Source organism: Notechis scutatus, chromosome 2, assembly GCF_049901735.1.
Source record: "Notechis scutatus isolate UNSWTSFEM ecotype Mainland chromosome 2, rNotScu1.2, whole genome shotgun sequence".
Lineage (NCBI taxonomy): Eukaryota > Metazoa > Chordata > Lepidosauria > Squamata > Elapidae > Notechis > Notechis scutatus.
The window spans coordinates 60,827,420-60,842,224 of NC_142010.1; the positions used below are offsets into that span (position 1 = coordinate 60,827,420).

The 14,805-nt window shown below is 35.1% G+C and overlaps 2 protein-coding genes across 4 annotated transcripts in view; one reads left to right on the forward strand and one right to left on the reverse strand.

Annotated features, from left to right (window-relative positions):
- Positions 1-14,805, forward strand: part of CENPP (centromere protein P) — a 155,048-nt gene that overhangs the window by 40,099 nt on the left and 100,144 nt on the right. The gene's annotated exons all lie outside the window — the stretch shown is intronic.
- Positions 1,544-8,569, reverse strand: OMD (osteomodulin). Of its 2 annotated transcripts, none has more exons than XM_026680538.2 (3): positions 8,329-8,569; positions 3,540-4,501; positions 1,544-3,003 (listed from the first exon to the last, which is right to left on the reverse strand). In XM_026680538.2, exons 2-3 carry the CDS (start codon positions 4,492-4,494, stop codon positions 2,681-2,683), a joined length of 1,278 nt encoding a protein of 425 aa, XP_026536323.2. In that variant the 5' UTR covers positions 4,495-4,501; positions 8,329-8,569; the 3' UTR covers positions 1,544-2,680. The 2 variants fall into 2 exon arrangements, with proteins under 2 accessions (XP_026536323.2, XP_026536324.2); XM_026680539.2 differs by lacking the exon at positions 8,329-8,569 and adding an exon at positions 7,843-7,999.

Here is a 14,805-nt window from a genome sequence, read left to right on the forward strand (position 1 = left end):
TTTAGCCAAGCTGTTAAAACAACATAAGTGAGAATGCTATTGCTAGCATTCTCACTTAACTAAAAATCAACAATTTATGGCATGTGTTATCAATTAAGATACTTAATTAGATGATTCAATCTATATATATATATAGCAAAATACCACTCATGCATCTTCACAAAATCTCCAGAACTGTAAAGCCTGCAAATTTGAAATTTGGCATTTATGTTCCTCTTTGCTTCTAGGTGCTCACTAAGAAAGGATTTTTTGAAATGACCATCAGAGCATTAGTATTTCGTATATTATTATTAACATGTTCTGATGTAAGGAGTTCTACTCCACCTCCCCACCTGAAAAGAAATCTGTTCCAAATGCCAAACACAAGCAGAGGAGAGGAGTTTCAGTTTCACAGCACCAAGCAGCTTTAGTACAGAACAGTTGAGCCAAGCCACACCCAGGCTCCTTGCTGTCTCCTTCTTGCTCACACAGCAAATACTCTTTCAGTTCTCAACTCTCTCACACACTGACAGGACACTAGCCAAATGAATACTGATGGATGCTGGTAGGCAGAGGCAGAATTCCCCCCCTTATTTTGCTCCCCAAAAACTAAGCCCGGCCACATAGTTTTGTAGCGAAGCACGGGTATCGAGCTGGTATTGTATATAACATCTCTATAAGTAAAAGCCAGTTTGCTGTAGAGGTTAATGCATCAGACTAGATACAAACACAGAGATCATGACTGGGACAGTCATGTTCAGCTCTTGGAAGGAGGCAAACAATTTCTGAAAAGCCTTGCCAAGAAAACTGCAGATAGTCGGATAGTCTCCAAGAATCAGACATGATTGCATGGAAGTGGAAAATAGGAATAAAACTTTGTAATCCAATTTTTCTAAAATATATTTTGCTGTTAGCTCTAACATTGATCTTCTGAAATGTTCCCAAAAGGATGATATGGTTAGTTCTTAATTCATAGCTTTATATAACAAAGATATAAGAAACTGGTTGCTTATCCCTGCGGAATGCTAGTACATTATATTAATCTTTAAGAATACAGAATATCTGTTAAATGTTAATCATTTTTATGAATTAATGTGGTATTTCAAGTCAAGAGCACAACATGATGTTTAGCATTTAGAATACGAAAATAAAGATTATCAAAATGAAGTTCCATCCTTTTGGTGCGTCAATTTCCATCGTTTCGGTGCATCACTGTCTATCGATATCCAAATTTAATATAGAGGCAAAGTAATTTGCTGGCAAAAAAAAAACCTATGTATTTCAAACGTATCGTAATTTATTTGTAACATCTTATACTTTTTTAAACATAATATATATTTAAATATTTATTAACTATCAGATTAAAATCCATATATAAAAGCAAAATAAATGTGAATACTGATTAAAAATATTATGTATTTTTAAAAATAATACTTTTGATAGCCTTGTATTGTTGATGAACTAAATATAAGCCAAGTCTGTTGATTTTTCCCTATGTTGCAATATGTGTCTGTATGTTCTTGTTTAGTGATAGTTTCATTGATGTAGATTGCATCAACTCTGAGTTACAAATATTCTCCTTTTATTGAGATTGAATCCTAGATAACATTTTATATTCTGTAACAAATATTAAGTTTGTTACTCATTAAATATACTTGAAATGTACTTGGTAGCAAGAATGAATAGTTGGCCCCAGGACAAAGTATTCATGATATCAACAATGATTTTATGTAACCCAAAATGTAGGTGTCTATAGGCAAAAAAAGAGTGCTTATGATAATGAATCAAAATCTCCTGAAACGTTATGCAGCAGGATGAATGTTTTATTATTTATCATGAGAGATAGCAAAGATTTCAGGAGTAAAGTTAGTAAGATTATGTGAAATTTGATGATATCTTAAGATTTTAGTCAGCTTTCATTTTATTTCTGGGTATCCTGTCAACTGAAAAGATTGTTGTTCTTTCTATTATACATTTTATAATTAATACATCTTCGGATTCAAATTATGTTTTTAACCTACTAGTCTTCTGTTTCACTTGAGTACAATATTAACTTCAAATTATTCTTCTGAGTCAATGGATAGCTCCTTGAATAATTTCATATTTATGAAGTGAATTTGGGCAAAAGATGAATGTTTCATGAATAGTAAGTTTATACACAGACACACACATCTACATGCATAAACCATAAAATAGTTAAATGCTTGACTATTTAACTATTCAGTTAAATGTTAGCTGAAATACCAAGAGATTTTTAAATCTACTATTGTAATGGGTTTGCTGCAAGCCTAATTAGGATTCAGAATAAACTAACTTCTCTTAGAAAAGTTATTCAAATGAAAAATAAGATCTATGTCAAATAACAGTAGTGTATCATATTGCAGTCTCAAATATATCAGCATTTAGAGAGTATCATTACCATACCAATATTATACAAACGACATTGTCATGGCATGTATTGTATTCACCTAAATGTTTCTATAATATTTAAAATGTTTTCATAGTCTGCTATTAATAGTTTGAACATCTAAGAAATACTATTTTCATGGCTATTGAGATTTTCTACATAAAAATATTCTATATGCTATAAAATATATTGAATGGCTTCAGATGGTTTACTGCATTTTCCAGTTTATTCTGTTTCATTTATACTTGATATTATTTTTTGTTTGTTTGCTAGTTTTACTACCTCTTAAAATTGTTAATAGAAGTAAGGATCAAGGTAGTTGTCATTGTCACTTCCTCTGGAATCGTGATCATGACTTTCATCTTCTTCATGAAAATCTTCTGCTTCTTCATATTCTTCTGGAGTCAGAAATCTTCGGAACACAGGTGTTTTCAGCTGTGTTTGCTGATCTTTGCTAATTTTTTGTTCTCCATAATAAATGGTCCGCACATGTGGAAAGCAGAAGAATGCATAAGTGCTGATAGGAGCTGTAAGCTTGTTTTGGTCTACTCGTATGTACGTTAAATGTTTGAAGTTCAGTGGATCAATAGCAGGACACATTAAAGTAACATTCATGACTGTAAAAAGACAAAAACAATGTTCATTAAAGTAAATAGGTTCCTGTAAGATATTCCAAAGTACTCTTTTCCTATTATGAGAGCAAAACCAATAACCAGAATTCTTCTATCATTGTTGACTTTACTTAAGCTGAAATTTATTTTTTTCAGTCTCCACCACTCTGTTAATGTAGGTTCCTCAATCATTGAAATGGGACAAAAAAACAGCATCAAATAAGATCTTAACTGAGAGTTTGGGAAATTGTGGCCATCTTTTTTCTATAACAAATCCTACGTAAGGATTTGGCATGTATGTGTATCTTTTAAGCAAAAGACTAATTGCAACATAGGGAAAAAATTGGATCGTATCTCCTAATTGTTTTCTTCCTGTATCTAAAATTCCATATCGTTGCTAGCTAATTTAGTACCACATGAATTTTAGCATAAGAACCTTTGGAAAGCTAAATCACTTATACATATATTACAGTGTAATTAAATATATTTCAAGTAAAAGTAAATGTTTAAAAAACTAGATTTATAAAAGCAATTAAACTCACCTTCTAGTTCATTATCTTCTAAGTATAAATGTTGTAGGGTTCTTGGAATATAGAAAATGTGTTTCAATTTGTTATGCCCAAGATTAAGTTCCAGAAGATTAGAAAACATAAAAGCATTATAAGGAATTTCTTCAAGATTATTGTGTGACATTCTTAAAGCAGTAAGATTTGGAAGTTTGTGGAAGTAATTATCTGGAATGGAAGAAACTGAATTATTTTCAAGTGAAAGATACATCACTGAAGGTGGTAGATCTGGAAGCACAGACTGTAGCTTGTTGTTACAAAGGTTAATCTGCATTAGGTTTCTCATATTTGAAAAGTCTATTCCTTTGAGCTGGGAATCCTCAAGATAATTATTACAGAGGTCAAGCATTGTTAAATGTGTTAGCCCTTCCAAGGCTTTACTGTGTGACTTGGAAATTTGATTGAAACCCAGGATCAACCTTTCTAAGCTTCCAGGTAATGGGAATGGAATTTCTTCCAACTGATTATATTCTAAATGAAGTTGAATGAGGTTTGCAAGTTTGACGAATACACCATTGTCAATCTTATGAGACTTGATTTTGTTGTGGCTGAGATTAATGTCTTTCAAAGCTGTAGCATTAACAAAGGATTCCAGAGGCACAGCTTCAATCTCATTATGTTGCAAATAAAGTTGCTGGATGTGAGCTGGAATCTTTGGTATTGTCAGAAGCTTGCGATGATCACAGTACATAGTTGTTGGGAATGTAGGTGAACAGAAGCATTCTTTGGCACACTCAGCATGTACGTTGGAGTATGGGATGTTATATTCTACATGAGGAACTTGACGAAAAATAGATGGATATTCACTATCCATCTCATGTTCGTATACATCCTCAAAATCATCACTCTCATATTGACCAAATACTGACATTTCAAAGAGAAGAAAAAGAGTTAACACTTGGCTTGGTTTTACCACATTCATTTTCTTCATGTGTATCCTGCAGAAAAAAGAAAACAAGATTAAATATGTTAATATTAAAAAGTTGATAACAAAGGAAATATTGGTATTATACAGTTAACAGAACAATGTTTTCTTTGCTTTGTCTAGGACAGGGGTAGTCAACCTTTTTATACCTACCACCCACTTTTGTATCTCTGTTAGTAGTAAAGTTTTCTCTAACCGCCCACCGGTTCCACAGTAATGGTGATTTATAAATTAGGGGACAAAACCCCTACCGCCCACCATGAAAGCTGGAACACCCACTAGTGGGCGGTAGGGACCAGGTTGACTACCACTGGTCTAGGAGCTAACACTTCTATATATTTAAGGTTTAAAATTATCCTCAGCTTGGAATTAAAATTCTTTTTCTGTTTGCACTAAGCTTGAATGAGTACAACATTCAATAGACGTAGCTAAGCAATGTAGCATTAAAAAGATTTGTTGGTGCTTAGTGGCATGTAAAGGATAAGGCATATACATTTAACTTATTTTAGGACTCTGTATTTTCCCATTGTCTATTTTGATCTGTTCCTACAGTTGAAATTATCCAATATGAGTGTTCAACATAAATTCTTATTTTTCATATTATAAACATTGGTGTTACTGTTAGCTTACTTACTGATTAATATGATTCCATTGGAATTTCCCTGTTATGAAAAAATGGCTGAAGTTTTAAAGTATAATATGGCAATCCTCTGGCTTCAAAGAAAAACACTGTTGTGCAGTTCATCTCTGAACCTGGTGGTGGCTCTGCAGCCCAGTCTTAAAGCCCAGTCTCTAGACATCATGTCAGCCCTCCCAGGTAAGCCAGACAAGAACTAATTCTACTTTTTTTTAATAAGGCTACATTAACAGAACTTTACAGATCTAACACTAGGAACTTCCTGCTATCACTTTTAACCATTTGATCAATTGGGGCAAGTCCTCCCTAACTGTAATCTAATTTGCTTCCCTTATCTTTTATAGAGAGCCAATTGGGCATCACAGACATCCTCAAGCATCTCCTCTGTGGATCAAATGATTTCCAAGATGTCTTAGAATGTTTATAAAGTATTTGGGTCTAGAGATTTGTAGATCTCAGCAGGAATGAAATTATATCCGGCACTGTTGCTTTACTTAAGTTCATCTTCAAGATCGCATTCTTGAATTCATTGGTAAAGGGGGCGGGGGCATGTCTAAGGCATCCAAGACTGGTAGCTGAGCAATTTTCTGTAAGACATCAGCATCAACTATGGAAACCCTACTGAGTAAGTTAGAAAAGTTTATTGTTTTAACAATAGTTAAGATTTATAAAAGTACTTCTTGTCAGGCTATCATATAATCTGGAAAAAAAATCTGGCTGATGGGAGTAAAGGTTTACAGTATTTTGTATCTCAGTAGATATCTAGTAGACATCTGGATTTTTGTAGATCTAATTTTTTTGTGTTTACCTGATATATGGAAAATCCTAGGTAAATCAGGAAGTTGATTGGATGTACTTTTCTTCTAATATATGGGTTAAAAGATCTTATGTAAGATTACCTTCCCACCAAAGTGGTCCCTATTTTTCTACTTGCATTTTTTACATCCTTTCGAACTCCTAGGTTGGCAGAATCTGGGACAAATAACAGGAGCTCACTCTGTTACGTGGTGCTAGGGATTCGAACCGCCAAACTGCCGACCTTTCTGATCGACAAGTTCAGTGTCTCAGTGTTTAAATTGACAATAAGAACTCTCAAATCAGTGGAACGTGTTACATCATGAAATGGTTTCTTCCCTTTTATTAGGGATTTTCAAACACAGGCCAGATACGAATGAAGGCAAATGTACGTGTCCCAGGATAAAGTTGCAGAAGCCAATCTGGGTCAGTCACAGGGATCAGAACTTTTGGACTCGAGCTGGAGCCCATTCTCAGGGAACTTCTCTGTAGCAGAGTGTGTGCTTTGGGCTATTCTGTGTGTGGGTATTTATATTGTGCCTGGTTGGTGTGACTTTTTCATTATTGATTGGGGTGTTTATAGCTGGCTATTCACTTGTTAGCTCTTTAGTAATATATGTTTTAATAAAAAAAAATAGTAATTTATTTAAGCATAAGAATGAGAAGACTTATATAATTAATTGGAAAGCCTAGATATCGTTCTTTAGATTCAGAAGTAAGAGAAATTGCCTATATTTTCTTTAACTGTCCGTCCATTTAAAATAAGTTATTATCATCCTGTAAAATAAATTGAAAGGAGCTACTGTACTGCAGCATAACTGCCACAGTAAAAATATTATTATTAGTCTCAGAAACAGAGTAAAAAAAATAGTTAATTGATTCCAGTAAATTTGGGAAGAGAGAATGCACAATGATGGCCAAAACAGCAACCATAGTTAAAGGACTAAATATTATACAACGGTTGTGTTCCATAAATGTCAAGTCAAGTTGAAATTTTGCATATATGATATTGATCAATTAACCAATATCAAATAGCATAAATTCTTGCTTATATGTAAAGTTATATGTAAAGTTTGTTGCCTGACAACGTTACTATTAGATGATAAATCAACACAAGAAACATGGAGAAATAATCTAAACAGGTAATAATTTATGCTTAATTCAGGTTAGTAAATAGATTTATTTTGTATTCAAGCAAATGCCCAAATTTAAAAAAACAAGAGCAAAAGTGTCTAAGCAGAATATAAATTAGGAATTGGTTGATATAAAAATATCTTCACTTATAAGCATTCACTTCTATTGAATAAATTCTATTCCATGAAATTGTTGCTAAATAAAGTATACTCTTTCATATGTGTAAATCAGAACAGTCTCTAAGCCTTCTGTTATAAAAGTTTAAAATACATATTTTATGTCTCCTGACATAGGAAATATTTTTCCTGACACAATTTTCCTTTTCTTCCTACCTTTTTTTGTTTGTTGAATTCATTTTAATCACATAATTAAGAAAATTAAATGTTTATTTGCATCATAGCTTATCTAAAGCAAGAAGCATACTTTTTTCATCAGCTTTAGCTGCTAAAAATTCTATTCAACCACACACTTCTAGTGTCCCAATCAGTTTCCTCTTGCTATCAGCTTTGACTATGTCTAAAATAATTTTTCATTCTGGTTTGCTATCTGCTGCTTTTGAACTGAACTGATTTTCAAAAAATGAAATGCTTTACCAAAAGAACCAGAAAAGTACAACATTGGTTTAAGAATGTGAACCATTAGATCTGAGTATAAACCACCAAATGAAGTTGTTGACTCTTAAATAATAGGCTAATAGCTCTCAATAGATAGTTATCCTTATAACTCAAGCAGAATCTTGTATTAGATGAGTGAATCAACATATGCTGCTCTGTTCCTGTAAACTTTACCTTCTGAAATATATTCCTGTTCTCTCCAAAGACTGTTATGGAAGCAGCTGAGCAATAGGCAGCCTTTCTGGAATAATGGCTTAAGAGAACTGGAAAAATAGCAGCATCATAGTGCTACAATGGAGCAGCTAGGCAGCAGATTCAGATCTACATTAGTGCTGGCACAGGAGAAGATAGGATTCCATTAAAGCTAACTCTTAGGAAATTTGCAGTGTTGTTTTCTTCTACTATTGCCCAATAATCTGTTTTCTACCAAACCTATGCAAAGTAATCTTGTCTTATCTTAAGAAGTCTTCATACATTGTTATTAATTCATGCATAAATTAGACAAATTTATGTTTATTATGAGGTACGTCCTTTTAAAAGCTATCTGTTATTAAAAGTAACACTGTATAACAATAGTAGATAAATTGGATTTGAAATGTAGTACTCGAAGGCACATTACCACAGAATTAATAGAAGTTTTAAAAACAAATGATTTCCTACCTGAAGATAATTTGGTAGTTTTCTGCCAAAGAATATACCAGAGATTGTATATGATGATGCCCTCAAGGTATAAGTGTTATCTTGTCGATATAAGCATTTTACCAAGTATAATTTGCTGCAAAAGATTCTGGAGAATGAAGTATTCCTTGTTGAACAGAATAGATTATACAAGTAAGGATGTAATTTTACTCTGGTGAAATTATGTGGCTTAACTCTCTTTCTCTAATTTTTGGTTTGAGGTGTGGTAGGAATTTCCTTCACTTGAGGGGATGGCTAAAGATTATTTTTAGCACTGACCATCAAACTATGCTTGTTTCCTTGTCAGTACCAGTTCTTATGTTCATTTGTTACTCAATGAAAATCCAAGGAAAATACATTAGTATTCAATCTTTTACAAAGGCATTTAATGTTAGCATTTTAAAATGGGTCAATATTTAACATTCTGATTGTTTAGTTTTATAGTTGTTATAAAGCATGATTTTTTTCTATTTCATATCAGTTGTAACATAACTGAGTCCTGAGTGTATGAGCTTATTTTGTGAAAACACAAATAACAGCTGACATAATCAAATATATTGACTGTGATTCTGTGTACACTTTTCAGACACTAAGTAAAACTTATTTTAAGGATAGCTCTATGAAGAATGCATTGCGGTAATGCAACTGAGTAACTAAAGCCACAGTAATTGTGAATACAGCCTTCTGTTCGAGGAGGTGGCATAACTTATATAATTTTATTGAAATTATCATAATAGAAAATACAAATGAAAATAAAGATAATAGGGAAATGGAAGAAGAAAAAGGGGGAAGGAGAACTGTGGAGTCAAGGAAAAAAGAAAAAAGTATCTTTTCTTTAATTAAAACAGTTAATTTGGCCATCTCAATTTTTCTATACATTCTTCCATTATGGGATTATTATATCTTACCATTTTTGTGCATACATATTTTTTGCTGCAATAAGCATATATAGTAACAAAATTCTAGACTTTTTTTTTCAAATTCCTTGTCTATCGGGGTGTGGCATAATTGACATACCAGTACACATATGATACAAAGACTTTTGAATAGTAATATCAAGATGAAACCAGAACTCTTTTTATTGGGACTAATGAATAGTTACTTAAGGAGACTGATTTTATATATGATTACTGCAGCAAGATTATTATTTGCACAAAGGTGGAGAAATGCTGAAATATCCACAATGGAAGAATGGGTTGTGAAGATGGTAGAACTAGCTGGTCAGGGAACACAGCAATAAGTACTTTTATAAGAACCTCTTCTATGAATGGAAAATGGAAAAACAGTGAAATTCAGATTTCTGAATTTGATGATTGAAAAAAAAGTGGAATAAGGGGCTGAAAGGATTATTGTTGTACTAAGGAAGGAGGAGGGGTAATAAGTATTTTTGCAGCCACTGTTAAGTAGGACAGAAATTGCTTCATTAGAAGGAACTTATTTCTTTATATAACTAGCGTAGCTTCTCTAAAAGCAATGCTTTGTATTTGCCAAATGTACCCAGAATTTTCTTATAGTTGCATCAACTGTGATGCAAACAAAGCTAAGACACATGCATCAACACATACCTCACTGAACACTCTGTCAATATTGGAGAGAAACAAACTCAAATATATCAAAACATATACAAAAACTCCCCAATAATTACCTTTCTGGCTTGTACTCTATTAATTACAGTTCATGTTGGAAAATTTTTGTATACCACAGCAGAATCTTGGTGGTTTTAACTTTGAGAGGACAGTCTGATACAGCTAGAATTCATTAATGGGCTAGCCACTTGGGAAAGCGCCTCTGGATGACACTGAGCAGATGGAATGGTGTTGTTGAAGAGCAACAAAATCTACATTACTGCAGTATCTTCACATGGGGCCTGTGAAGGCTATATTCCAAAAATTGGGAGAAGAGGTTCATGGGAAAAGTTGAAAGTAAAAGTTATTAATTTTAAATTCAAATTTAGTTATATATTCTCCCATGTATTTTAAAAAATTATCTTTATGTCTTCATTGCATTATTATTTACCAGCAATTTTCAAAGCAGCTTTGGGGTCCACACACAAAACTTTGCGCTCTTTAATTGCTACAGTGTATTATATGTTTGATGCCTCTGAAAAGAAACCAAGAAATTAAAGACTATTAACCACTAAGGCATTTAAATAGGAATGGGACCTATGGTTGTATTATCCTATATTTTAAACTTATCTCAAGTCATATATCCCCTCCTGCAAGTGAAGAAGATCCACTAAAATGATCAGTTCTCAGTGATTTTTAAATGTTTCAAGGAGCCAATACTAGTCATGCTGCTGTACCTATTTCAAGTCATAGAATGGAAAAACACAGTCATTAATAGAAACTTGCTGCTTGTACTTGATGAATCCTTTCTGAGTTTGTCTCTACCTCCCTTAATATTGGAGCCATTTCCAATTAGATCTTTTAGGTCCATGTTGAAGATTAATATGTCCATCTAGCCCTTCTTCCTATGAATTTCATGGAAAAATTTTGCTCCTTTCAACTCATCTTTGTACTGTCTATATTTTCTGCCAATTATTTAATTAATTGTAATCTTTTGTGATACTATGATGGATTTTGTTTCAATTTTAATTCAAGTGAATGCATTGCATATGAACATAGTATAACAATAAATAAATATTGTTTGGTCATGGCTGACTTACTGGACAGTAACCCAACCATGAACAAACAATATATGTTTTGACATATAATGAATAAATGTTTTGACATATAAAGACCTTTGTGGTTTATGGTTCAGAGTCCCTATATATTCTATATGGACCATGATGAAATTCCTATCAGAGGCCTTTTTCCAAGGTCATGCCCAAATAGTTCTTCTATTTATGAAATGCCTTATCCAGACTCTACTTTCATACCTTTTCCATTCTTGACCATCCCTAATTATGTATTCAGATCCTTTAATAAACTGTATGTTTTTTCTATATGTTTTAAAATAATATAACAGCTTTAGTGCAGTTTAATCTGGTGTATTATAAGCTTAATATATGCCACATTTTAAAATTTTGCAAATCTTATTTAGCTTCAGCTCCATGTAATTAATTATTGCTTTTAAGTGTTGATTATGTGTAGAATAATTGAGTATACATTCTGTGTATAATGACTAGTAAGTGTTGGATACAAATGGAGTACATAAAAGACAACAACCAAAGGAGAGGAGCTACTCTGTTTATGCCTTCAGTTACCTTCTTTGTTTCATAATTCAATCAGGTCACTATCACTACCATAATTATTTCAATAAATAATTAGTTTTTTCTTCTAGTAGTTTGTCCAGAATAGTGATAAAAGTAATTGGTTGAGTTTCATGAGAAATATACCTGCTGTACAAATATGGTGTGCTTTCTAAGCATACTACCATGTTTCTCAGAAAATAAGGCCGGGCCTTATTTTCTTTTGATCCCCGAAAAAACGGCTAGGCTGTCTTTTCAGGGGTGACTTAATTCCCCCCCCCCCACCCTCGCCTAGAGCGCCCTGTGGGCAGCTATGCCTCACCACCAGCTGCTGCTAATGGTTGATTATGGCAGAGAGCGGAGGGCTCCCTACCCTTGCCAACTGCCTTTGCTGCAGACCCGGGTATGGTGCTGGCTGCAGGCCAGGTCAGCGGGCAGGCAGCAGCGCCGTGGATGTCAGCCTCGGTGAGGCACTTTACATTGCGAGAACTTCGGTGCCCGCCACTGCTGCTTCCTCCGCCGTCATTGCTTTCCCTTCTGTCTGTGCCGCTGCCGTGTTTGGAGTGTTCCGCATTCCTCCACCGGCAACGTTTCAGCCGCTTCTCGGGCAGGGGAGCCATCTCCGTAGCTTCCACAGTTCCCACCAGCGCCTCTCTCACCAGCGCCATCTCCAACAACAGCAGCAGCAGTGGTGGGACAGACCCCGCTGCCAACAAGAACCACCTGCCCTCCCGCAGGGGCATCGCTTTGGTTGACGGAGGCTGTGTCGACAATGTCTTTCGGGCTTTGATGGGTGGAAGTGGCAGCGGAAAGGTGATGCCATCGTTTCTCTCCCCCCACGTCTCGCTTTTCTTCCACCCCAGAGCTTCGGGTCATGGTCTCATCCCCTGTAGGGTCGGGTGCTCTCCTCTTGTTCCAGCCCCCAACCCACCCCCCCGTGGACCTTTTTCCCCCTCTAAGTTTTCTTTACTCTTATTCCCTCCATAAGATTTTCGTTTTAGTAGTAGTTTGTCGTGTACCACTGAATCAAAGGCTTTACAGAAGTCTATGTAGATTGCCTCTATTGTTTTGCCCTGATCGAGTTGTGTAGTCCATATGTTTTTGCAGTGTAAGAGTTGCAGATTACAGGATAGTTTTTTCTAAAACCAAATTGTTTATTAGAGTAGGTTGTTTGTTTCTAAGTGGAGGATGATGGATTGGTTAATAATTGATTCCATTACTTTACAGGTGACGCAGCATAAAGAGATTGGTCTGTAATTTTCAACTAGGCTGGGGTCTCCCTTTTTGAAGATGGGGATGACCGTGGCTTGTGACCATAGTTTTGACAAGGAGCTGGTCCTGAAAGATTTTTCAAAGATTATGCTTAGAGGTTCGGCTATGGCAGTGGGTAGCTTTTTTAAGAAGTAGGCACATATTCCATCTGGTCCAATAGATAGAGATGGTTTTAGATTGCATAGTGCTTTTTCAACATTGTCTTCTGTAAAATCGATATGTATTAGATCATTATAGTTGTCTGTGGTTCGACTAGGAAATACTGGGCATGATCCATTGCTGTTTACAAATACTGAGCCAAAGAATGTGTTAAAGAGGTTGGCTTTAATAGTGTTGTTGTTGCAGTCCTTACCATAAGGTCCTTTTAGGGGTGGGATGGATCTTGAGTCTTTTAGTTTGTTGTTTACAAAATTGTAGAAAGTACAGGTGGAATTGGTGTGCAGAAGGTTTTCTTTTTATTTAATGTGATAATTGGTGCATTCAGTTTTTATCTGGTGGCATAAATTTTTGTATCGACTTTTGAAGTTGGCAACGTGACCAGATTTGTTTTTCCGCCAAAGTGATTTCTTTTTGGATTGAAGCTTCCTTATTGTTATGGGTAATTTGTTTTTTTCTGGTTTTGGGAGTTGTTAATGGTACATATAGTTTGATGACTCTTTTGACTTCAAGTAAAAATACGTTGTAATGGTCTTCTACAGTATTACATCCAGTGAATAGAAATTGCCAATCAAGGGATGAGAGATCGTTGTTTATAAGATCATAGTTGCCTTTTTTGAAGTTATAATTGGGGATTCCGTCGTGATGATTTTTGTGTGGACATATGTTGAGACAAAAGTCAATCATGTTGTGGTCACTGTTGGAAAAGGGTTCTTTAACTTGTGTTCCATAAATTGAATTCAAACTATTGCAGAAGATGAGATCGAGGCAGTTGTTAAGTCTCGTGTTGTTGGTTACTATTTGTTGTAGTCCCAGATTTGTTACTGCATTGTATAAGGTTGCATGTCTGGGTTCAGTTGTACATTTGTTAAGGGTCCAGTTAATATGAGGTAAATTGAAGTCACCAAGAAAGGTAAGACCGTGTGGGCAGGATGCTGCCCATGTTAGTAGTATATTTAGCTTGTTTGCATGTTCAATGTCATAATCAGGGGCTCTGTAACATAGTAAGAACCGAAATATGATGTTTAAGGACAGTTCACAGACGATGGTCTCAGGAATAGCAAGCTCCTGGGTAACTTGGATGTTTTTTAGATGTGGGGACTTTTTATAGAAGATAGAAACACCACCTCCTCTACAGATTTCACAATCTGATAGGAAAACATGATAGTCTCTTACTGTGGTAATGAAGTCAGGGAGAGATGCGTTGAGCCAAGTTTCACAGACAAGTATAATGTCGAATTTAGCCATATTTAGTAAGAGGAGAAATTCAGGTATTTTATTTACAAGGCTTCTTGCATTGAGTAGCTTGCATTTAAGGCCAGTTGTGGTTGGAATAGAGGTAGTTAGGGGTGTGCGTGCCTAGTTTTGAGTGATGTTCCTAGTTAATTAACCTCTTAGTTAATTAAATACACTTTCAAAGTTTGTTGCTTCAAGAGAAAGAGGCACGTAGATAGTCTTGCACTGGCAATTCAAACAGTTTATATTTTTACTATGTAGATTCAGATTTGTATTGAGCATTTGCTCCTGGCTTCAATATACTTCTGCTTCTATCACAGGAAATAAAATTGCTTCCAATCTTCACAGGAGTTCAGTTATAACAAAACTATGTTACTGTCCTTTTAAAGAGGATGAGCAGTTTGGTGAAGAGGGAAGAGGGAAGGAGGGGCGGTGGGGGGGAAGCAGTCTGCTTCACACCCTGGCTGCAAATGTCTGAAGACCGACTCACAGCTCCAGGTGGTCACCGCCGTGCAAGGATGGGATGAATCTCACCGTCTCACTGCCTTACCTTCTAGTAAGGATGGGTCAAGTCGCAGATTGTTGAGCGCTTTTGAATAGAGCGC